Here is a 24,405-nt window from a genome sequence, read left to right as displayed (position 1 = left end):
ATAAAGGCATAAATTAGGAAATGAAAATACACAAAAATAGACTATTTTTGTCCTTCATTCCATAGTATACCGGTAATATAGATAGCATGTACTGTATTTCACGAAATGGAAATGGTCCTGAAAAGACAGAAAAGATTCAGAAATTTAGAATAGAAATCACTACATTCAAACATTACTGTACAGTATGAAAGGTGGAAAAGCTATAAAAACATAACACGAATATATTATTATATATAATATATACAGATAGATATAGACATAGATAGATAGATCATGGTGAATCTATGTAAACTGAAACCTGAGCCCTGATGTAAAGTGATGGGGAACCCCTCCAGAGCGCCATGGCAACGCCCCCTGCCGACCAGAGCGCCATGGCAACGCCCCCTGGCGACCGGCCGCTGTCACCGCAGACTGAGCTCCGCCGACACAACACCAGCCAACCACCGCCATCTTTTTATCTGACGGAGCAAAAAAAAACTACCGAGGAGGCAGCAGCAGCAGCAGCAGAGTTGTTGTTGTGAGGAGCAGGAGAAACTAGGTCAGGAGAAAACTCTTATTTAAAAAAAAAAAAAAAAAAAAAAAAAAGCCTTTGTGTTTGCTGGACTGGTGAAGTCGGTGTCTGTGTGTCTCGGCTCCCTCGCGCTGCTGTCCTATGGTCCAATGTGTTTGATCGTTCCGCCAGCTCGAACCCAGTTTTCTTGTGTCGGTCCCGGTTGACGTTGACTGATCGATTGATTTTCCTCCTGACGAACATCCGAAGAAGGAACGAGAAACCAAAGGTGAGTAAAGCGCTGCTAACTGCGGTGGTGGTGGATACCTGGATGACCAGTTGTCTTTTACATAACCGTTAACGTCAGTTAAAACTGTAACGTTCAACACAAGTTGTTTGCTAAGTTAGCCACCAAGATGCTAAACTCATATAAACTGTGGTCGGCTAGGCTAAGCTAAGCTAAACACATAGTAAACTGTGTTCGGTGCGGCTAAGCTAAGCTAAGCTAAACACATGTAAACTGTGGTCGGTTCGGCTAAGCTAAGCTAAGCTAAGTTTTCCTGTCAGCAGCGATCAGACTCTTTCTTTAATACTGAAAAATAAGGAGTAACACACCTGCACTTGTACATTACATTACATTATAATGCACAATTGTTCATCCTGCGCGAATTTAGTTACTGTAAATGTGTTTTTTTAGTGTCTCCTTATTATGTAAGTAACGTAACTCCTTATTACAGATTGTGTTCTGTATCCTATATTATTGCTATAGCCTAAGTTATTTTATTCTCCTAATTATGGCATCTGTATGTTTTATTCTATTTTATCGGAGGATTAATAAGAGAGGATTAGAAAAGTACTTTACTTTTCTATTCTGGTCTATTCAAAGCTAAGCTCTTACAAACTGGTCGGTTCGTTTGGCTCGTGTTATAAATAAACAGGTAATACAGGTGGATAAACATCACGCAGTTTATTTGTGGGAAAAATGACAGATAATAGAGTCTATTGTGAAGAGAGGGAAGGGAAACTTTGTTATGGTGAGACGGAGACAGACAGGCTGAGGGGGGCGTGTCCTCCTCGGCCGCTGACTCAGGTGAGCAGCTGACACACCTGGTTATGGACAGATTTACCGCGTTGCAGGTTTTTACAGTTTGTCATGCAGGTCTGGGCAACTCAGGATAAACATCACCTTTAAAACAATGACTGACTGACTGCCCTCTCAGACAGACAGCTATACAGATGTTTTATCTATTTTATAAGAAAGGTGTTATAAGACAATTTTTTTTATTTTATTTTATTTTTTAGAATATTTATAAAGTGAAATTGAACATTTTAAGCTGCTACTGTCAAATAATGATTTATCGATTGGTAAGAGGGTGGCAGGTAGAGGACGACAGACTGACAGACAGACAGACACTTTATTCCCCAAGGGAAACTAATGATCCTTTAGCTATTATCATGTAATATTAGTAGTCATAATAACAATAATAATAGTGAATAATAAAGTAAAAAGTTAGGTATTATAACAAAGTATGATTTGTAATAAGATGTTTATTATGAGCTTTTAAAAAAATTGAATTCATAATGAGAAATTAGACATTTTAGGTTGGTACTCCTAAATAATAAAATAATAAATGATATTGATTAAATAATATGTATCTGTATGGACTATTACTACCCTAAAACACTTATCTAACAACACTTAATGGCTTCCAAAGAAAATCCGAATTTGTTCCTAAAATAAAAATAAAACACAGACTTCAGTCAGTCTTAGTTTTTAATCTACTAATTACTATAACTTCATCTGTAACAGACAACAACAGTTACATCAACTGCAACATCTTTGAGACTTGAATGTCTGTATCAAGTGAATATAACTAACAATAGGCAACTACAGCCAGGAGTGAAAAATAAAAAATAAAATAACTGTGTAGTATACACATACAGTATATCTAGAAAGCTGCATAGACATGAAAGCTCCTGTTTGCGCGGAGTTTTCCCCCTGGAGTCAAAGAGAAAAAGGACGCAGCGTCCATGAACACATCAGGAGCAGGAACATGTCCCCTCAGGATGAACAGCAGAGGCGACGCCTCAGGCAGCAGCAGGAGGAGGAGACGGGGGTTTGATGAGCAGGAGGTGAAACATCATGGAGGACAAAATCCCTCCATGGGATGTATCACAGGCAGATAGAGGAAGAAATCCTGAGGCTACCGCAGCGCAGACGTGACGGCGCCCAAGGTTCCCTGAGACCGTCTGCCGGTGTCAACACGGTGGAAGACGTGAATCTAAAGTACCTCAGTGATTAGTGAACATCAAAATCAATGAGGGACTGTGACAAAAAATATGTTAAACCTGTCGCTAATACAAGGACGAGCATCTCCGCTCTGCATCACATCATTGAAAAATTAATAAATTCAATTATTTTAATATTTAATTAATCCATAAATTATGAATAGATCACCCACTAATTAAAACAGTTGCAGCTACGTCCATGTATCATATCACACACTCCCCCATTAAGTTCACTTATCCCGGCCACCTGTGTCTCTTTCAGCTACAGAATAGATTTTAAAGTTCTGCTCCAGAATGGTTTAGGTCCAGGATACATGAATGACGTGTTAGTAGAGTATAAACCCAGCAGAGCTCTGAGATCTGCTGACTCAGGTCAGATAGTGGAGCACAGAGTTCAAACCAGACATGGTGAAGCAGCATTTAGCTGTTACGCTGCACACAACTGGAACAAACACAGTTTAAGAACTTTAAACTTTATCTATTTTCTTTTATTTTACTTTTTTATTCTTCTTTTGCTCCTTCTTCTAACTCTGTTTTTTGTTTTTAAGGCTGTTTTATGCTGTTTTTTTTTTTTTTTTGCACATTGAGTTGCCTTGGTATGAAATGCGCTATATAAATAAAGATGCTTTGCCTTTAACTCCTCCTCCGCTGTTTATCCAGGATGAAACGAGTTCTCAAGGGGAACGAGCAGGAGGACGGAGGCGGCACCAGCGGCGGCGGTGGCGAGTGCGACTCCCGGCAGACTCTCAAACGTCCCTGTAAGCAGAGGAGGGAGAAGGAGGAGAAGGAGGAGGAGGAGGAGGAGGAGGAAGAGAGGGGAGCCCACTGGGAGTGTCTGCCTCAGGAGATCCTGCTGCACATCTTCCAGTACCTGCCTCTGCTGGACCGGGCCTACGCCTCCCAGGTACACATGTGGTTTTATTATCTATCACTGATATTTATTATTTCTGTAATATAAGGGTAGCTAGCTCAATAACCAATTAAAAACTACAGCTTATACATTTTATTTTGTTCTTTTTGTGGCTTTTTATCCTGTAATGTATTCTCAATATCATAGGCCACATGATTTTACTTATCTTCCTTTACTTTTTTACTATTTCTATTATGAAAATAGAGTTTATTATCATTGTTATAAATTTTATTATGTGGCAGTCAGCCGTAGTTTTACTTGTAGTTGCAAATGTCACGTGTGGATTTTATTTAACACTGCAGAGTCTGCACATAAAGATTATTGCAGTATGACATTGTTTTACCAGTGGCAGTGCAGAGCTGTGGTAAAAGATTATTCACCACCTCAGTTTGAACAAAGGCAGCATTCATTGGAATTCATTTTACTCAGAAAGAACTTGAGTAAACCTGGTTTTTGTTTCCTAAAATACATAACATCATAACACTGAGGTTAATATGGTGAAATTGTTCCTAATTTTGTCCGTTCAACTTGTATTTTCAAGCTTTATCTGCAAAAACAGTGCTTTTATTGGAGCGCTGCCACCGTGTCAGCTGCAGAAAAGCTGCAGACTCGGAGTAAATGGTCCTTGAAATTCAGAGAGGCTACAAACACTACAAAGCTCCTGCTGCCTTCAAGCGCAGGTTTTGATTTTAATGATGTCACCACAGGTGTGTCGAGGCTGGAACCAGGCGTTTCACATGCCGGAGCTGTGGCGGTGTTTTGAGTTCGAGTTGAACCAGCCAGCCAGCTCGTACCTGAAGGCCACACACCCGGACCTCATCAAACAGATAATCAAAAGGCACTCCAACCACCTGCAGTATGTCAGCTTCAAGGTACGAACTGTTAGCGAGAAGCGGGCGAGGAGGAGTGTGCGGCTGAAGTGACTTCTCACGTTCTTTTCAGATTAAAGTGTTACAGAGTTTTTTTTTCGTTCTCTTCAGGTGGACAGCAGCCGAGAATCTGCAGAGGCGGCGTGCGACATCCTCTCTCAGCTCGTCAACTGCTCTTTGAAAACACTGGGGCTCATCTCCACGGCCAGGCCCAGTTTCATGGAGCTGCCCAAAGTAAGAAAGAAAGATTATAATTAAATAATCTGTGCATGATCTCTATCTGCACAACTGTCACACACCACACAATTCACCATCTGATAGCTGTAATCTAAGATGCAGCTGGTTTGATTAACGTCAAGCGCCTGTGGGAAGGTCTGTAATTTAAGATCGCTGAGCTAATTCTCACTAACAGTTGGTCTTTTGTGTCGCATTCACAATTTGCATGTTTGTTTTTCTGATCCATGTGCAGAACATTTACAGTCATGGTCAAAAATACTGGCACCCCTGCACTTTTTTTTTTCAGATAATGCCGCAATTTCTCCCTGGAAGTTTTTGCAACTACAAATGTTTTGGTTTTCAGAAGTGTATTTCTTTGGTTTGCAATGGAACGACAAAAAAAAACTGAGGAAAAAAGAAAAGGAAAATCTGACATTTGGCCTGGAGAAAAATATTGGTCAAAAAAGAAAGAAGTCTTTGGATGTCAAGCATGTGTTGCTCCTTTAAATCATAGTTTTAAAGAGGAACTATGCAAGTCCGGTCGCTTTTCCGCTGATTTGCTAACCCTCCTCCTGGCCATGTGTATTTGTTTACAACAAAGCCGGCAAGAAATCTGGTCGGAGGCTCTGATCCTACAAGGTTGGTTTTCAGCCAAGAGACGCTAGGTGGAAGGCAGAGAGCCTTCATTTTCCCTGGAACAAGTTACATGTCAGTTTTCTAACCATCATAATTACTCCAAAGCTGCTTAAAAAGGTAATAATGTAGCATAGTTAAGCTAAAATCCTGCATAGTTCCTCTTAACCTGTGACAATGGGCTCTTTGCACACTTCAACTACTTCCTGAACTTAATGCTGCTCCTTTATTTCCTGTCTTACATGATTGGACAAACTGATTAATCCAGGTGTGTCTGAGTAGTCACAATTGTCAGACACACCTGGATTAATCAGTTTGTCCAATCATGTAAGACAGGAAATAAAGGAGCAGCATTAAGTCCAGGAAGTAGTGGAGCTGTGCAAAGAGCCCATTAACAGGTGATGGCAATGTAGGAATCGCACTTGGAAACCATCGATTTTCATCCCAGTTTTCTCAGTTTTTTGTGTTGTTCCATCACAAACCAAAGAAATATACATGTCTAAATACCAAAACATCTGTAGTTGCAAAGATTTTCAGGGAGAAATTGGGATATTATCTGGTAATAGTGCAGGGCTGGCAATATTTTTGGGTGTGAACGGACCAAAGATGCACCTACATTAAGACAAGAGTGATGTGATGAAAACTTACTTCCCTCTGCAGAGGGCAGTGATGGAAACGTGTCGTGGCGGTGGATGGCTGCATCTGTCTGTCACAGAGCTAAATGTCGTTGTTGATATAAAACCAGCGTCTGGTGCTGCCTCAGAAGACCGACTGTGTTTACTGAGAGGATTAAAAAAAAAAAAAAGGATGACGAAATGTTTCTATCTCTCCCCCCGTTCTCCAGTCTCACTTCATCTCAGCGCTGACGGTGGTTTTCGTCAACTCCAAATCCTTATCCTCACTGAAGATCGATGACACGCCCGTCGACGACCCCTCCCTCAAAGTCCTGGTGGCCAATAACAGCGACACGCTCAAACTGCTGAAAATGAGCAGCTGCCCTCACGTTTCACCTGCAGGTAAGAGAAGATAGAAAAGAAAGACATGGTAATGATCTGATTGATCAAGAGCAATTACAGCTGACGTCATGCAGCGTAATACTTTTTTATTTATTTATTTTTATTTATTAGCACATAAGAAAATCTATATGTATAAAACAGCATGTTAAAAGAGTAGAACAACAACAAAATATATAGAATAGATACAACAAATGTGCAGGAGAAACCAAAAAAAACCCCTAAGGGCTGGTCAAGTGGTTCTCCTAGAGACAAACATTCAACATATAAAAATAAGATTAACTATAATGTGAAGAACATCATAAAACAATATGTAGTGATGATCTCTGGAACATCTGTGATGTTGTTAGCAGCAAAAAGAAAAGAAAAGCATCTTTATTTATACTTGCTGAGATAACGGTAGAAATAACTTGGAATAGATATTGAAATACAGATATTTCAGGCTTTTAATCATAATATTATGAGGCATCAGCTCAACAGATCAGTGTGACTAAGTCTGAAACCTTTATATAAAACCAGTGTTGACTCACGTCGCTTCTTCTTTCCCGGCGCTGCGTTGATCTGTGTGTTTCCCTCCGTCCCAGGCATCCTGTGTGTGGCCGACCAGTGCCACGGCCTCAGAGAACTCGCTCTCAACTACCACCTGTTGAGCGACGAGCTCCTCATCGCCCTGTCCTCGGAGAAGCACGTCCACCTGGAGCACCTCCGCATCGACGTGGTCAGCGAGAACCCGGGCCAGCAGTTCCACACCATCAAGAAGAGCAGCTGGGACGCCATGGTGCGCCACTCGCCCAAGTTCAACCTGGTCATGTACTTCTTCCTCTACGAGGACGAGTTCGGCCCTTTCTTCCGCGACGAGATCCCCGCGACGCACCTGTACTTCGGCCGTTCCGTCAGCAAGGACGTGCTGGGCCGCGTGGGGCTGAACTGCCCCCGCCTGGTGGAGCTGGTGGTGTGCGCCAACGGGCTGCGGCCGCTGGACGAGGAGCTGATCCGCATCGCCCAGCGCTGCACGCAGCTGTCGGCCATCGGCCTCGGGGAGTGCGAGGTGTCCTGCAGCGCCTTCGTGGAGTTCGTCAAGATGTGCGGAGACAGACTGACGCAGCTGTCCATCATGGAGGAAGTGCTGGTCCCAGATCACCGCTACGGGCTCGACGACATCCACTGGGAGGTGTCGAAGCATCTGGGCCGCGTTTGGTTCCCAGACATGATGCCCACCTGGTAGAAGTCGACAGTCTGTATGAGTGTGTGTGTCCTCATCTTTTCCCTTTCGTTGACTCATATTTACCACTTCTCCTCTGAAAACAGGAAGAAATGAGTGACGTCTCTTTGATAAATTACAATTATTGATTTAAACTCCACCATATTGTTCCATGTATACCTTTTTTTTTATATTTAAATCTATATTTAAGTCTAAATCTTATCGTCACTCACAACATTTAGCACCTTGTTCTTCGAGCCATTTTCCTTTGGCGGTCAAACCCTGCAGATTGGCCATGTGTACTTTATTCACAAGTGACACTTTCTCATGGGAATTAACAGGAATTAATGGGAAAGTTGGCTGTAATTAGTGTTTTTATCTGCAGACAGATTCAAAAACATTTTTTATCATACGACGAGCGGACATGAGCACAAATCCCTCGGATGGAAATAAGACTCTTTGAGACCTGATGCAGTTTAAATTCAACAGATTGTCGTCATCACACTGCTCTGCTAAATGTCTCCCAGGTCCAGACATTGTAGTAGTTTTCACGTGTGATGGAAAAAAAAAAAAAAAAAAAGCACATTAGATGGGGATGATTTTTCACCGTTATAAGCTAACATGTTTTGTTTTTACTCAGTTAAAATCACCACAGCCCAACTAACGCCATGCTGTGACCGTGCGAGTATAAGGAAAAAAAGAAAAACTTTTATTCTGAAGGGACGGTCGTCAGTCGGTTGGAGTTTTGATGTGGTCGTGGTCGATCATGTGACCACGTTCCCTACGTTTTTGTTTGGGTTGGGTCTCTGTGTGTGTCATTGTCTGTTGTCGAGTCTCTATATTTAATGTTGTTGAATGTTTTCTCTGAGTCGTTGCATCTCATGTAGAACAAGAGAACTGCGTCGTTCTCCGTTAACGGGGCTGAAGACGGTTCAATCTCCCTTTTTTTAATTTTAAGGACAGTTGTTTGTGAAGGTGGTGCTTTTTAAGTGACTTTGGCCATAATCATATTAGTCTGTATATGCTGTAGATATATATCTTTATATATATATATATAAATATAAATATATAAAAATATAAATATATGAGTGATGTTTGAGCATATTTTGTGTTTAATGTACAGTAGATATGTTTCTGCATTGCCTGACATATGTTCCTATTGTTATTGTAAATATCAAAGTGTTTATTTGCAAAACAAATGTAGGGAGGGGGGGGCTTTTAATTGTTGACATCTTATATCTTTACATTTACTGTATCCTACTGATGCACTTTTACTTTAATGAAGGACGCAAGACGAACTACAATCTCATTAGGGCATGAAATTAACAGATTTTTGCAGCTAAGTGATGAAAATGTTTTGGTAAAACCTGCCTGTAGTTTTTATGGAGTTGTTTTCTATCCTAACAAGTTGTAATAAATGAAAGTGGCAGGTGGAATTGTTCAGTTATTGACATTTGGCGTGCAAAAAAAAAGAAGAAAATTCTGGAAAAGTTTTCTCAGAAAGGGACAAAACTGAGCTGCTCGACAGCACGATCACTCGCCGTCGCTAATGATCTGTAGGCTACCGTCTGTAGTCTGCCTAAGAACAATATATCCCGGCTTCGCATTTATAAAAACATACTTTAGAGATAAATGTACCTGAAAGTTGCAAAACAGAAGCGTCCTCAAATGAACTGACAGATCTCCATGGATTTAGTAACGTGTTAAAACGTATACATGAGCAGAGAAGAGGCCTGTATTTTTTTTTTATTGAATTTAAAATTATGATCATTGGATAAATCGACAAAAAAAACAGTTTTTGTGTATATGAACTGAACTTCAGTATACATATATGAAAGATTGAGGGGTTTAAATGCTGACACAGGGCTGCACAGTTACAACCGAGGCTTTACAGTGAAGTCACATGGAAACGGGTGATGGGCCTAAAATAAGAACTTTTTTTTCTTTATTTCTTCTTTAAACAACTCATATTGATGACGGTACCTTCTGTTTTGTCCTATATCATAAAAACAGCGAAGGGATGTGGTGGCTGTAACTGATAGAAATGTGAAAATTGTGATTTTATTGTATTTTTTTTTTTTTTTTTTTTGAGGAGGTAACTGTGCAGCCCTGACGTCCGGACACTGTGGCAGCTGAATGTTGATGAAACTGAATGTGTGGAAGAATGTGTCAGATTGAAATATTTATGTTTTGCTATTATTATTTTGTTTGCAATGGAGAGACAGAGAGAGAGAGAGAAAGAGTAACGGAGGGAATACTTGTCTTAAGGTGGATTTATTTCTGGATGTTGACAGAGACCTGTAAATCATTGTGTTCAGTTGAAATGGATAATTATTTCACAGGTTTGATATGTCTTGTGTATTTCATTTGAACATGGTAAATTTGAAAGAAAAGCGAGAAAACAACGTCACATTTAATATTTCTTCAGGTGTTCATGATCATGTCTTAACTTTTATCTCTTTTTTTGTTTGTCTGTTTGTGTATCTGGAGGCCAACACGTTTTTGGCGACGGACTTCATCCTTTACTGACTTTACAGTACATTTTATTGTGTATTTATAAAAAGAAAAACAAGAGGAAAAAACATGCCATCTGCTGGTTATTATTAACTGCGTTTGTATCCAGTGCTTATAGATGATTATTGTAATACTCAACTATAGGCCGAGTTAAGGGCTGCAGTTTTTTATAGTGTACAGTGACGGTGTGTTGTTTTTATTTTAGCGAAACAAGGCTGCGTTGTACGGAGTTTATTGGAAGGTATCCTCTTATACTTTCCCCAAAGATATGTAATATTTAAGTAAAGTTCATAGCCGCATTAAAAAAATGTCTGTTTGAATATGTATAGTCCATCTTTTTTCTTTTTTTCTAAGATGCCTCATAAGTTTAGTAACAAACCATTTAGTAAAACAGTCACGCGAAGTGTTTTTGGGAAGAGAAAACATTAAATTACTCATCAGAAATTAATTATGTTCAGTCGCCCTCAATAGTGTGGTTCATGGTAAACGTTAATTAATGTACATCAGTGTGATTATACAAGAGAGTAAAGAATCTTCTTCCATCAGCGAGTCCATTAGTCGACTCTGCAGCCTGTTGTGTCGTGCGGCTATATGCTAACACGATATTATGTTTATCTTGTTCAGCATCTGCAGTGGGAACATTTTATAATTGGTATTAGACAGAAAGAACGTCCAAGGTGACGCGAGTGTCATTAGTTTTGCAGGGATGTGTGGTCATAAATCAAAGAACTGTAGGTAGATTAAAAACTGTGACCTCTTGATGATGGCACCAGATGAAAAGTCGAAAGGGGACGATCATCACCAGAGTGATTGTGAGTCCAGATTTGAACATGAACAAGTAGCTGCTGCTGCCGGTGTATTTCACTCAAAAACCATAAAACCTCCTCATGTTGAGTCGACAGCGGAGGAAAAAAGTGAAGCGATCAGCAGCGTCAGGAGGATTCGTCCTCTGGAGACAGACACAAATTGAAATTCATGAAACCAGGGTAACGTACAGGTCAGCTCAGTTGTTTTTCTCTCCTCAGTGAAATATGATTTTGTCTAGTGAAAACCTATTCTGACTTGTTTCTTTCTTTATTTTTTTATCTTTCAGTCAGGATTTTCCTTATTTATAAGTCCAAGCCTCAGTTGGTTCCCATGTCACCAAACCCTGCTGCAGTTTTTAAGCCGTCAGTATTATCTCTGCACCGGGCAAAACATCCCTAAACTAACCCAGACTTATACAGACGGTAACTGTCAAGAGTGAAACTCAAGACTGTCACAGTGGTTCAATAAGACAGAAATAAACAAATCATCAATAGAGCACCATTTGTTTTATTGTTTATAGATAAAACAGGCTTAATCTCAGTATTTGTTTGATCATATGAATATATAATCTGGTCATTTCTATCCTTTTGTACATGATCATAATTACCCAGTGTAGTTTAGTTTAGTTACTACTAGTAGTGTGCTGATATTTCTTTAAAAAAAAAAAGACTTTGCTTGTTATTTTTTCATAAATATTGTTTTGTACTCTCCTATATAATTCCTCTCTAACCCTGAATAACCCCTGTGAGTCTCCTGCAGAGCTCCTGTGCTGTTTGTTTCCTCTAACTAACTCCTAATGGATCTAAGGGAACATTATATTAGACAAACTGTGCAAAACATCTTGTGTAATATACAGTTGAACATTAGGCTAAAAATACACAGTGTCCAGTCAACAGGGGTTAAATTAACTTTCTAACATTACAGATAAAGTGAGTCCAACAAAACACAACACAGGTAAATATAGTAGGCCTACTTTACGCAGTTAGTGTATTACCTAAAAACAGAGCATTTTCCAAGAATGTAAAGTCAAAGTCAAAGAAATCTTTATTATCCCCTGGGGGCAATTTGTTTTGCAGCAAGCAGCAAAGGAAAGACCGCCAGACACAAGCAGGAGAGAATTAATTAAAAATAATAATACATAATATATACACACACAACAATTTAGTTTTGGTAACACTTTAAAATAAGTACACACTATTAAGCATTAGTTAAGCATTAAATACTGAATTCATCATTTATAACATGAATACACATTAGTATGTAGTTTGTAAACACTGTTAAAAATGATTGATAAGCACTAACAGTATAAACCATATAGGCTATTAATGCGTATGCGTTATAAATAAAGAATTCAGTATTTATTTAGTATTTATGCTTAACTAATGCTTAATAGTGTGACATATTATAAAGTGTTACCCTTACTTTTTCTTCCGGTTTTTGGATTTAAAAATACAAACAGTGATTTTTTTTTTTTTTAATCAGGAAGCAATGTGCCCCACTACTCTGGACTGAAAGGAATGAAGTCATCTACTTTTTAACATTAGTTTCATAAACCCTGCAAACTGCAAATAAGAGACAGTTATTTAAACGAACAGGCCCATATAGTAGCCTATCAGAGTTTTACACTTCATATAAAACTAATAATATCAACAATCCACCGGGATGATGATGAGCCTCTTGTGGACTCGGAAGACCACGGACACTCCCTGCGTGGGTGTACGGCGGACTGCGGCCGCCCCCTCCCCGCCTGTCTGCCAGCTCAGCCCCGGCCTGACTCACTCAGTCTGGGTCTGGGAGGGGACGACCGACCGACGTGGTGCAGATCGACTCTGGAGAAACTTTTTCACCCAGCGAGACCGAGAGACACATTTAGCAGCAACAGTTTGTGCCACATAATTAGCTCCTGAGCTAAAAACAAAACACCTCAAACCGTCGGTGCTAAGAGGTGATGCTGGGGGTGGCAGGAATGACGGGCAGGTAAGATACATTTATTATTATTTTATTTCATCCTCCCCTTCCTCCTTTAGCTCAGGTAGAAACAACATAAACAAATCAGCCTCAACTCATTTAGCAGGCTAAAGCTAAAGCTAACGGTAACTTACATTAGCGCTGTTAAACGTAGCCCAACGGCTGCATTAAAGTTAGCCGTTAGCCCGTTAGTTACCCAAGATTAGCTTCCCCAACTTTATGAAATACTTGCAAAAAACAAAAGTTATGCCAATACCAATGTGGGTTCAGAGCAACAGTGATGTGTGATTGTTTAGTCTACTATCACGGATGTATCGTTAGTTTTGTAGCTCTTATTATTGCTACCAGGTTAGCATGCTAGCTGGGTTAGCTACCACCAGAATTAGCATCGAACTTTAATGGCTTTTTATATTTGGAGGAGCCGTGACGTCACGACCCATAGTTTATTTGAAGCCCGTTACACAAAAAAGTTTAGTTGTTTTGTTTTGCTCTTAGCTGTTGCTCTCAATGTGTTTTGTGCTGCTTCTTGGGGGCAGAAAATGATAAACTGTCAAGGAAGCTGTGATGGGCTGTTGTGTTGAATTCATATTGCAACTCTAGAGTAAAGATACTGTATTTTTATTTTTAAAAAATGAAGCCTCAGTCAAAATTGGCCTTAACTTGACTACTGACATAGTTAACCTACACATTAACATATGTATATCATAATATACTACATATTAATAAGCAAATTATTAGTTATATAATTAATAATTATAATTATTGATAATTATAGCTATTATACAGGGCCCCAGACTGCCCCTAAATGGGGGCATTTTGCATTTCGTGCAACCAGTAAATTAACCAGGTTTTTGTTTCTTTGTTTTTAAACACTGGTGGAAACATGAAGAGGGACAACTCAAAGAAAATGAAATCTGTCATTACAGGTGTCAGGTCAATGTGTGTGAGGATCATGAATGAAAAGGAAACGGTGTGCAGTGCACCCCTTAATTTTCTGATTGTGCTCCTGGTGAAAAATGTTAGTCTGGAAGTATGCTATAATTTCTACAAGCCCACTATATATTCAGACTGTTAATTTTATTCTCCACATTTCCCCAAATGCAAAAATAATGTGTTTACAGTAAAATGGGATATAGATAGATGATTATCATGCACTAGTGTCAATAGTTTGGGAGTGAATATGTGTAAATATGGAGGGAAACGCTGCACTTGGCCTCTCAGCTGGGTTTCACTGCCTCTATTCTGTTACCAAATTAGGTGGTTAGGAGTTTCCCCAACTGATTCACATATTATTTCCAATCCCTGCGCCTGTGACAGCTGCTGAAACAAGCTCAGCAGTTAGTGTAGGAGTTATGTGAGAAATGATAAACACTGGAGTCCAAGCCCTGCCTGCGTCCCAGTTACACATGACACACACTGGGACTGTGGGGAAGTGAATTACTCATATGTGTTTTCTTGTTTCACAACAGCATGGCTAATGCCCTGGCCCATGCGGCTTGTGAGCGATGTAAGAGTGGCTTTGCTGCGACTGAGAAGATCGTCAACAGTAATGGGGAGCTGTACCATGAGCACTGCTTCGTGTGCGCCCAGTGCTTCCAGCAGTTTCCAGAGGGACTCTTCTACGAGGTAGTGCGCTGAAATGTACCGGTTACCAATATTTCACACAATAGTCAACACACAATAATGAGCCACAGTTGTTGGTGTGTGCTGCATGTGGTTCCTTTGATATGTTTATATACTGTATAGAAAACATTTTGAATGAGTCTATTTCAACTTTCTTTCTCCTCACAGTTTGAAGGAAGAAAATATTGTGAACACGACTTCCAGATGCTCTTTGCTCCTTGCTGTCACCAGTGTGGTGAGTGTTGCCGGGTCTCGTTCCTCGAGGACCTGTCCACATCTCGTGTATGATGTGAATGTGTGTGGAAAAAGATGGGTGACCATAATAGGGACTGAGATAAATAATAAGATATGTTGTATTCAGATATATTCAGAGCGCACTGCAGATTAAACGTTGTCATAGTTCGACAGTTTCAGCAGCTCAAGTCCAAACACGTTCAATGACAAGTAGTTTAGATAAAGTTAAAGGACAATTCAACCCCGGGCTATAGTTTCCTAATATTTCACGAGACTTTGTATTACAGCTACCTTTACAAACATATCCGCTTTAAAAGTTAACTTTAAAGTAACCCAAAACTGAGAAATCATGTATATTTTCATAGAAAACTGGTAGTACAGTCAGTGTCTGTACAAATGCAGTGTTGTTACTACACTCTCTGATGTGCAGTACTGGGACAATACGGTACTGCTGTAAGAGCGCTGAGAAACACCCAAGTACCAAAGAAAGACAGAGTGGACGTAGGTTCATCCTAGTGGACAATAAAGAAAAGACACAGGTGAGAACTTAACATGATAGAAGAGCAGCACAGGCTACAGACTTAAACCCAGTGGAGCTGGATGAACAGGACAGCAAAGCTCTGCAAGCAGTTGTTCTAAAAAGGTATTTCAGATTTAATAATTCAGTCCATATCGTGTTCAGTGTGGTTACTTTTTCAGATGGAAAAAAAGGTATGAAAACAGGCTGATTCCATCTATTTAATAATCTAAAAGCTGCAAGTTCCAGTCAGTAAATACCCTACTTGTGAATTTTGAAGCTTTTACGTGTGGTAAAAAAGGTGGTTGCTAACAAGTTGTTCAATACGACTACAAATGCTGTCGGGGACCATTAAATGTCATCACCCCCAACAGGCCAGAGTGTTCTTATGGATGTTATTTTATATTATTTATGGCTCTTCAACGAGTAAAAACAGTCCCATTTCCCCATTATACAATGTTTTTAAAATAAAGCGGCTGAAATCAGTGGAAAGCTTAGTGGTGGTGACGACTCATCGGTCATGTGACCGCGTAGTAGTCCATTAAAGCCTAACGTTAGCTTTTTTCTTCTGGCCATCGCATTTAAGCTTCAAATACGGTATAAAAGGTGTTTGTTCATATGTGAAGATTATCTCACTGAACAAAACTTGTAAGTGTCATAAACTTGTGTTTTAGCCACAGAGCTGATTTTCTGACATAATCCAAAACGCAATGAAAAGATCCCATTCACTTTCTTTTCCGGGAACTAGCGCCATGATAAACTTTCCTGGCACAACTCTATGTGCTTGAATTTCACTACAGCAGCACATAAATCTTAGTAATACTGAAAAAAATGAAGGTGTTGTAAAGGTACTATATGCCTATAACTACTTTAAATAGTAGACTACATTGGTCCCAGTACGTCAAGTGTTTATATGTGATCAGACTTTACTTGGTTTAGACAGAAACAGCTTTGTAAACCCGCTGTAGGAACCGCTACGCTACAGTTGTGGAGTTCAGAGTCCTTGACCTTCATATGGTGCTGGAGAGATCAGATCCAAGTCTTTTATACTTTAATTTAAAACTTCCCACTTGTGTGTGGATGACCCATAATGCACTTTAGTGCCACATAAGATTCATTTAAATCCTGCTGGAGTGTGTCTGGGGAGGGATAGACGTGCGATAATTTAATTAAATGGACAATTAAAATGCTTTAAAAAATTCAAGTGTCACTTTGAGAACACTATAATAAGCACAGCGGTGTATTGTTCTAACAAGACTCCACAGTGGAGAAATTAGTCTGAACTCCTGAACAGTATCCAAAAAAAAAAAAAAAAAAAAGCCTCCACTCCCAATAAAAGAGGAGAAAACGAGACGTGCCTCCATCTGACCTCTGACCTCTGACCTCTGACTTCTTGTGCCTCTCAGGAGAGTTCATCATCGGCCGCGTGATTAAAGCCATGAACAACAGTTGGCACCCCGACTGCTTCTGCTGCGACATTTGCCAGGCCGTGCTCGCAGACGTGGGATTCGTCAAGAACGCTGGCAGGCGAGTACCCCGTCGTATTACACTCTGAATACAACAACTGTGACGGTTTGTAACACAGGTGGCTACACACACACACACAGAACACACAACAAAGCTGGTGACTATTTTACATTACATGATGTATTTTTAGTTTGCAATTACAACTAGTACAGAACTCAGCAGCGAGGCTTTTAACTGGTACCAAGAAATATAAACACATTTCACCATTTTAGCGACTTTATTTAACCTTTATTTAACCTGTACACCGGCTCCCTGTTTGTTTTAGGATTGATTTTAAGATTTTATTGATTACTTTTTAAGATCTTCATGGTCTGGCTCCAGATCACATCTCTGAACTCTTAACCCCTTATGTATGTATGTATTTTTAAACTCGTCTTAAAACCCATTTTTATTCCTTGGCTTTCAACCCAGCATGAGACTCTGCTCTTGTTTTAGTGTTTTATTTTTTTAACATTGTTTTTAAGTTTTATGTCTTACACTCTATTCTTATTTATGTACAGCACTTTGTTCCAGCTGTGGCTGCATTTAAAGTGCTTTATAGATAAAGTTGAGTTGAGTACTCCAACGTAGTTTTAGATCCTCGGGCAGTGGTCTTCTGTCTATTCCAGAGGCCAGGGTAAAAACTAAAGGGGACAAAGCTTTTTGCTGTGGGAGCACAAAGACTCTGCATGAGGAAATGAGGTGTCCGGAGTCGGTGTCGTCTTTTAAGTCTCTACTTGAAACACATTTCTTTCATTTAGCATTTCCTGATTTTATCTGAGTTGCTGATTTCCTCTGTTTCCCGCTGTCTTTACCTGTTTGTTTTTATACAGCCCTGCTAGTTTTATTGTCATTTTAATGTTTGATTTTATCCGCTGTGATTTTAATTTCTTGTTTTAACTGTTAAGCACTTTGTACTTTCGTTAGATAAGGGCTCTATAAATAAATAAAGTTTATTATTTATATATTATTATTATTATTTCAATCTCCGAGCAGCTTTGGCTAAAGTGTTTTCTCTCTCATCTGTGTTTCTTTTCAGACACCTGTGTCGCCCGTGCCATAACCGTGAGAAAGCTCGCGGCCTGGGCAAGTACATCTGCCAGAAGTGTCACGCCATCATCGAAGAGCAGCCACTGATCTTTAAGAACGACCCCTATCATCCAGACCACTTCAACTGCAACAACTGTGGGTCAGTCTGCACCACTATTTAGTACAGAGATAACGGCCTCCTCCTCAGGCTTCAGAGTATATGTTCCGGCGCCGCATGAATATTATCTGTAACAGAGATCTTGCAAGCCCGTGTTCCTCTCGTTCTCTTTTTATGTGTCTCAATGTGTTTCTTTGTCCACAGGAAAGAACTGACAGCAGATGCCAGGGAGCTGAAGGGAGAGCTCTTCTGTTTGCCGTGCCACGATAAGATGGGTGTACCAATCTGTGGCGCCTGCAGGAGACCCATTGAGGGGCGCGTTGTCAATGCCATGGGCAAGCAGTGGCATGTGGAGGTTTGTGAACAAAAGATGAGGCTTGTTTGCTCTTTGTTTATCAAGACACAAGACAGAAAATAGACTTCTTTGGTTATGTTTTGTTTTGTTTCTCAGTGGTCAGGGAAATACAACTGATACATGCATTCAGCTGCCAGCGTGACGTCCAAAAGTTACACAAAGAAGGCCATTAAATATGAAAAAAAAACTAAGCAATAACTAAAGCCACTGCAGGGAATAGACTTCAAAAAGACTCCAGATGCATTAATGATACAGACACACGTCTTGCTGCCCATTGTTTTATACATTTACAATGTTTCCCTCAAACAAAAGCAGAATAAATTTTACATTCAGTTACCATTACTTATGCACAGGAAAATTAAATTCATTAAATACACCACTTAACAACCCAAACAGCGTAAATCGGCTCATTTGAGGCAGTAGGAGAGATATGAGCCCTTTTTAAGAAAAGATTATTTCTCCTGAGGCAGAGATAAGATAGGACGTACTTTCACTGATCCCCCGCGGGGAAAATTCAATTTGACACAGCGGCACAAAGGGATGTAGTTGTGCTTAAGAAAGACATTTTCCATGAATACCTATACATCAGGAAAAAGTAAATAATGAAATAAAAGGGGAATAACAATACGATTTGTGTGTGTGTGTGTGTCTAAGTTGTGTGTTCATCTGTCTGGAGGCTGCTTAATTTTATAATATCCCGAAAGTTCAAAGACTATCAGCAGTGTATTGAAGCTGGTGTGATGCTAAAGACGGTCATTAGCTGGAATTAATTTTGTAACTAGCTACTTAATGAACTTTATCTGACAGGCAATAAAAACATAGCAGTTTTTTTATGGCTGCAAGGCCTCAATGTAATCAAAAGTGAAACTAAAAGGATCACTACAGTAATTTGTCTCCATCGGTGAAGTCTGGAGGTTTATAAACACGTCTAATTAAGTAAAGAGCAACATTTGTTTTATGTGTTTGTTTTTTGTTTTTTTGTCGACAGCATTTCGTGTGCGCCAAGTGTGAGAAGCCTTTCCTCGGTCATCGCCATTACGAGAGGAAGGGGCTGGCGTACTGCGAGACTCACTACAACCAGGTAGGAACACACAGAGCCGAGTCGGGATGGGTACCTTTCACATTTGAACCGGTACCTGTTTTCAGTACTTTTTGTGTATATGTGTGGTAATTTTAAAGGTCCAGTGTGTAAAAATTGGCAAGGTTTATTGGCAAAATCTGAATATACGACCCATGATTATATTTGTATAAGTGTATAATTGCTATAAAATAAAATTTGTTTGGTTTTCGTAGCCTTATTATTATAATTCTTCTTTTATATATACATGCAGCAAGGGTTTTGCTTTAGAGAGTGTCGCCATCCTGCGCCGCCATGTTTGTACGAGTTTCACTTTCATAAATAAACCAATGGAGAAGAAGGCGTAAGAAAAGAAGGAGTAGGAAACAGCAGACATGTCGTAAAATGGTTTAGATCTTCACCTCGTCGCTCCATGCTCCTGAAATACTCCCAGTCGTCCCAGTCGTGGTAAACAAGTTTTTTGTCCTCAGAGGCCACCGTCACTTTGCCGTCGGCAGGGGTGAGTGCGAGCAAGCGAGAATCTACAATCTGAACGCTAGATGTCACGGTTTCCCCCCATTTTACACACTGGACCTTTAAGTTATTTTGTCTGTAAAGAAAAAAAGAAAGTCAAAACTTCTGAAATTTGAATATTTATTTCTCAACAACATCACAACTCTTCAGCCTTTAAGAGTATTTCATGTTTTAGGGATGGGCAATGATTTTCAAATTATCCAATAGACTAGTCATTCACTGAAAAAAAAAAGTGGAATAGTTTATGAGAGATCGTCTTGTCTGAAAAAAAGTAAACGTTTCTTTTTACCGTCACAGAAAGAGAAACATGAAAAGACGACTTCAGCCGTCAGAAAGTTCTGTGTCGAACTCTGTCAAATTAAAAACAAATAAAACGGAGGTGCAGATCAAACTCTGCAAGGTGCCGACTTTGATATTGACGAGAGGAGACTTCTCGTTCTGTAATGAGGACTTAATTGAACGGTACCGCTGTGATTAGAAGAGACGCAGTAACGCAGTGTGGTACCGTTTGACTTGACATGAAACAACACTCGGTACTTTGGTGGGAATTCGTTGGGCACCAATAAAAGTACAGAATCCGGTACCTGAGTGAAAAGCCGAGTTAAAATGACGGCTCCTGTGGGTCACAGTGTTGGTAAATGAGACGGCACCACCAACCACTTATCACCTCACCAAATGAATGAGTGTGTGTTATAGCTGCGCGTGTGTGTGTGTGTGTGTGTTGACACCTCATCTTGTTTCTCTGTCATTAAGCTCTTCGGCGACGTGTGTTATCACTGCAACCGTGTGATTGAAGGTGATGGTGAGTATCCACATTACAGAGCTCATATTCAGTGTTTAAGTCATTTGTACCAAATGTGTGTTTATAATTTTCTTTTTTTCTTCTCCTCCTCCTCAGTCGTGTCTGCTCTCAACAAGGCCTGGTGTGTCAGTTGTTTCTCCTGCTCCACCTGCAACACAAAACTCACTCTCAAGTAAGTGACGGTGCACGACACGTTCACAGCTTCTGCGAACAGATAGAGTATAGATAGCACTAACAGCTGGTTGCTGTCGTCCTCTGTTTTCTCTAATACTCCTACTTAACACGTCGTCCCGTCTTAACACTTGTATCTGTGTATTTCACTCTCTCTCTCTCTGGCTCTTTTCCCTTTCCTCCCCTTCCTCTCCTTCCTCTTCCTCCTATTTTCCTCCAATTTCTCTTTTTACATGCTTCACTTGCTGCGTCTGCGGTAACTCAGAGATAAGTTTGTTGAAATTGACCTGAGGCCAGTGTGCAAGCACTGCTATGAGCACATGCCCGAGGAGCTGAAACGGCGCCTGGCTCGACGTGAGCGCGATGCCAAAGACCGCAAGAAAAAGCCTGCTGTGTGTCTGTAGAGTTATCATTCTTTACAACTCACCTCTCCATCTGTCGGTCGGTGCTATCTCTGCCTTCCTCTTATTTTCTGTGGTGTTTCTTTTTTACTGTTTTTGTTTACGTTCTGTTTTGTTGCATGATATCACTCTTTCTTTTATCTTTTTTTAAAGTTGTTTTGTGCCGGTGATTACTGTGGGAACCCTCTGAAGTATACGCAAATGTATATGATGATGTGCATGGAGATTAACATTTTTATTATTGTTTGATGAGGATAAGTATTTGCTGCTTTGCAGTAAAGGGCACAGTGCAGTTTCCATAATAAGGTGATATTAGAAGATGGTGTTAACAGCTGAAAATACGTCCTTAATGCTGATATAATTTAAAGTGAGGCTTGAAATAAATTTTAACCTACAGTGATAATAATGTTTCAGTAACAGGTATGCAGATTGCGCAGGTGGGAGGTAAATCTGCAAAGGTTAATGTAAGCAGGAGACAAGTCATTATTGTTGACATATTTATTATATTTAAATTAACTTTTCTCTCTGTTTTTTTTCCACAGAAACAAGTTTGTTGAGTTTGACATGAAGCCCGTCTGTAAAAAGTGTTACGAGAAGTTTCCCCTGGAGCTCAAGAAACGGCTCAAGAAGCTGGCGGAGTCTTTGGGACGCAAGTGAGCTGCTTCACGCCAAAACAAACCTGCAAGTACTGTAATCCTGCTCCTGTCTGAAACGGTAAAAAACACCAGGAAGCTGCTGCTCTGCAGTGTGAGAGAGCCTGGCGTCACACCAGTACGATCAAATTACAAATGCAAATCAGGGATTCATTTTAGATTATAAACATAACCACTGTGCTCTTCTCATCAATGTGCCTATTAGCAGCTTTTATTTCTTGCTGTTTCTTTTTTTTTATTATGATATTTGGATGTTTTTTTTTTAAATACATTCCTAAATTGTCCAAAATTGTTATTCACAGTGATGTCTGAGTTTATTATAACTTTACTATGAGCATAATTTCTAACTGCTGTGTCTAAAACTTTCTTGAATTTGAAAAGACTGTCTTAGAATTACACTTGTACCCTGAATATATGAACCGTGTGTCTTAAAAATAATAATAATAACCCAAATACTGTAATGGTGAAAATGTAACTTAAATATAGTTATGATACAGTTATGCCTTAGTATAGCGTGATTAGACAAAATATCTACTGTAAGAGGAATTCTACTAAAAACCTATCGCCTTTTTATACCTCAGTGCTAATTTCAAGGAAAACTTAAAATGAGCTAAAAGGCTCAACTCTCCGCCGTGAATGACAATATGTATTAAATGGAACTGTTAAATATATGTTAGACGTTATTATATAATGTTCAGATCTGTTTGCTTCTGGTACTTCACTCCTCATCGAGCCGGTAGAGAGTTTATTCAAAGAATTATTCATTTGTCCGGTCGGCAGGTTAATTAACAGAAAATTGGGAGAAAATACACAAGATCAGAAGGTACTGTTATGATTGTGAAAACCAGAAGATCAGTGATATCCTGTAAATTAACCTCGAGTGTGTACTGTATGCTTTCAGCGCGTATGGAAGTGTAATGTTGTTGCTTGCACTGTAAATGTTTGGGAGCTTTTTGTCGGTTTGATATTTTTAGCCAAACTAACGGGAGGGAAACAGTTCAAAGGAATCTAGATGAAATGAACCTTCTGCTGATTATTTAACATGAGAACACTTTGATGTTTAAATATCATTAATGAGTCAGCAGCACGTTTGCTTCGGCTGTTCGCAGAGAGGCAAAATGCATCGAGAAAAAATGGGAAGTGACATTCAACAGAAAATTTTATTTGCTTGGATGAGCTTCTTTTTTTTTTCTTTTTTTATTATGAAACGCTTTTGCATACATTTCATTTGTCAGAGTTTACATTTTATTGATTTGCATGAAATGGCAAATTGCGGTTCGCTGCAGCACACAACACTGTACTTGGTTTTTCTGCTGAATGGTCAATAAAGTTTTTCCTAAACACATCACAGTGAATTTCAGTTTATAAAATGCCAAATATACTTTTTGTGTCTGTGTGAAACAGGCAGAAGCATAAAGTCAAGTTCACATCCTTAACTTTGACTCAATATTCTCTAAACACATTATACAAACATGCAATAGTAAAGTCACAGTAAAAATCAAAGTACATACAACATGAAAAATATGCACCAAAAAACTAGAAAAAATGTTAAACCTTACAGCTTATCATCAATTAATACCCATTAGTTCAGATAAATATCTTCATTTACATGTCACAGTTAGGTGTTATACAGTAGCACAGGTACAGGTAGTGTAATATGTAACTATACATTCAGATATAGAAGGGAACTGCTGTGTAAACGCACAATGGCTGCTTTTATATGTATTTTTTTTTTAGTTTCACAGCTTTTTTAATCTTCCTCGTTCTCTTCTGTTTTCCGCCTTTAGGTCTATGACACATTGACACCGAGAACTCGAAGTGTTGTTTCATAATAATCCATTTTCGCAGGATTTTGACTTGTTGAACTAGAAAGACCACAAGGTGTATTATTAACACAAAACAAAACAATAGCTGTGTTGTGCTCACTTGTTCCAGTGAGCCATGGCAGTGTGACAGTGACTGAACATGAACAACATCTTGACTGTCACATGTCAAGATGTCCCCACTGGAGGAAAAAAAAAAAGCTTATGTGTACAAAGATGTCAACTAGGTTTGAATTATAAATAACTGGACATGGAGGTAACACCACAGCTATCACTGTTAACATGGCCTACATTATAAATCCATTATTTAAGAAAGTTACAGGAGATTAAATGTTGATTTTAGCTGACATTTCACAAAAACATGTTCACGTTCATGCTTCATAATTACTGAATTGATGCATTTTTAATTACAATATCTATCTAATCTAGTATGTGATTTCTCCACACTTGCTCTTTAACAGAACATGAAAAATATTGAAATGAGCTGTAGACCAGTTTGACTGACAAACGCTGAGATCAATGCATTCAGAGCCACATCACAATGTCATAAACTTGAAATCTTTTTTTCTTTGCTTCTCTTATTCATCCAATACAATATAAACTTCTTAATTAGGTTAACTGAATGTTTACTTGGGATTAAAACTGAGATGAACCAGTTCAGTTCAGACAAAT

The 24,405-nt window shown here is 39.3% G+C and overlaps 2 protein-coding genes across 3 annotated transcripts in view; both read left to right on the top strand.

The window, feature by feature from the left end:
• Positions 1–432: 432 nt before the first annotated feature.
• Positions 433–24,405, top strand: part of LOC311007904 (F-box/LRR-repeat protein 3-like) — a 354,496-nt gene continuing 330,523 nt past the window's right edge. Inside the window, exons 1-6 of one of the 2 annotated variants that reach the window (XR_014596442.1) lie at positions 433–779; positions 3,440–3,683; positions 4,397–4,561; positions 4,670–4,792; positions 6,252–6,423; positions 7,005–9,467. Coding sequence is in view for 1 of the 2 variants with exons in the window: in XM_084001308.1 (XP_083857434.1) it covers positions 3,441–3,683; positions 4,397–4,561; positions 4,670–4,792; positions 6,252–6,423; positions 7,005–7,645 (1,344 nt within the window). In the remaining variant the exon portion in view is untranslated. Of the gene's footprint in view, positions 780–3,439; positions 3,684–4,396; positions 4,562–4,669; positions 4,793–6,251; positions 6,424–7,004; positions 10,556–24,405 lie in introns of those variants that run through there. The other variant, XM_084001308.1, reaches the window with a different exon arrangement.
• Positions 12,679–23,240, top strand: lims1 (LIM and senescent cell antigen-like domains 1). Its single transcript, XM_083995235.1, has 10 exons — positions 12,679–12,919; positions 14,380–14,536; positions 14,702–14,768; positions 16,691–16,811; positions 17,830–17,979; positions 18,142–18,292; positions 19,281–19,373; positions 20,637–20,685; positions 20,782–20,857; positions 21,800–23,240. Exons 1-10 carry the CDS (start codon positions 12,891–12,893, stop codon positions 21,912–21,914), a joined length of 1,008 nt encoding a protein of 335 aa, XP_083851361.1. The 5' UTR covers positions 12,679–12,890; the 3' UTR covers positions 21,915–23,240.

The sequence above is a fragment of the Trachurus trachurus genome (assembly GCF_905171665.1).
Source record: "Trachurus trachurus genome assembly, chromosome: 3".
NCBI classification, from domain to species: Eukaryota; Metazoa; Chordata; class Actinopteri; order Carangiformes; family Carangidae; genus Trachurus; species Trachurus trachurus.
The sequence above is the reverse complement of the archived record's forward strand: the minus strand, read 5'-3'. Positions and strand labels throughout refer to the sequence as shown.

Excerpts from the sequence above, each read along its gene's own strand:
- lims1 (XM_083995235.1), top strand. The coding sequence starts at position 12,891 with ATGCTGGGGGTGGCAGGAATGACGGGCAG. Across the intron at positions 12,920-14,379 it reads GTGGCAGGAATGACGGGCAG|CATGGCTAATGCCCTGGCCC; the intron begins GTAAGATACATT and ends GTTTCACAACAG. Across the intron at positions 14,769-16,690 it reads TCCTTGCTGTCACCAGTGTG|GAGAGTTCATCATCGGCCGC; the intron begins GTGAGTGTTGCC and ends TGTGCCTCTCAG.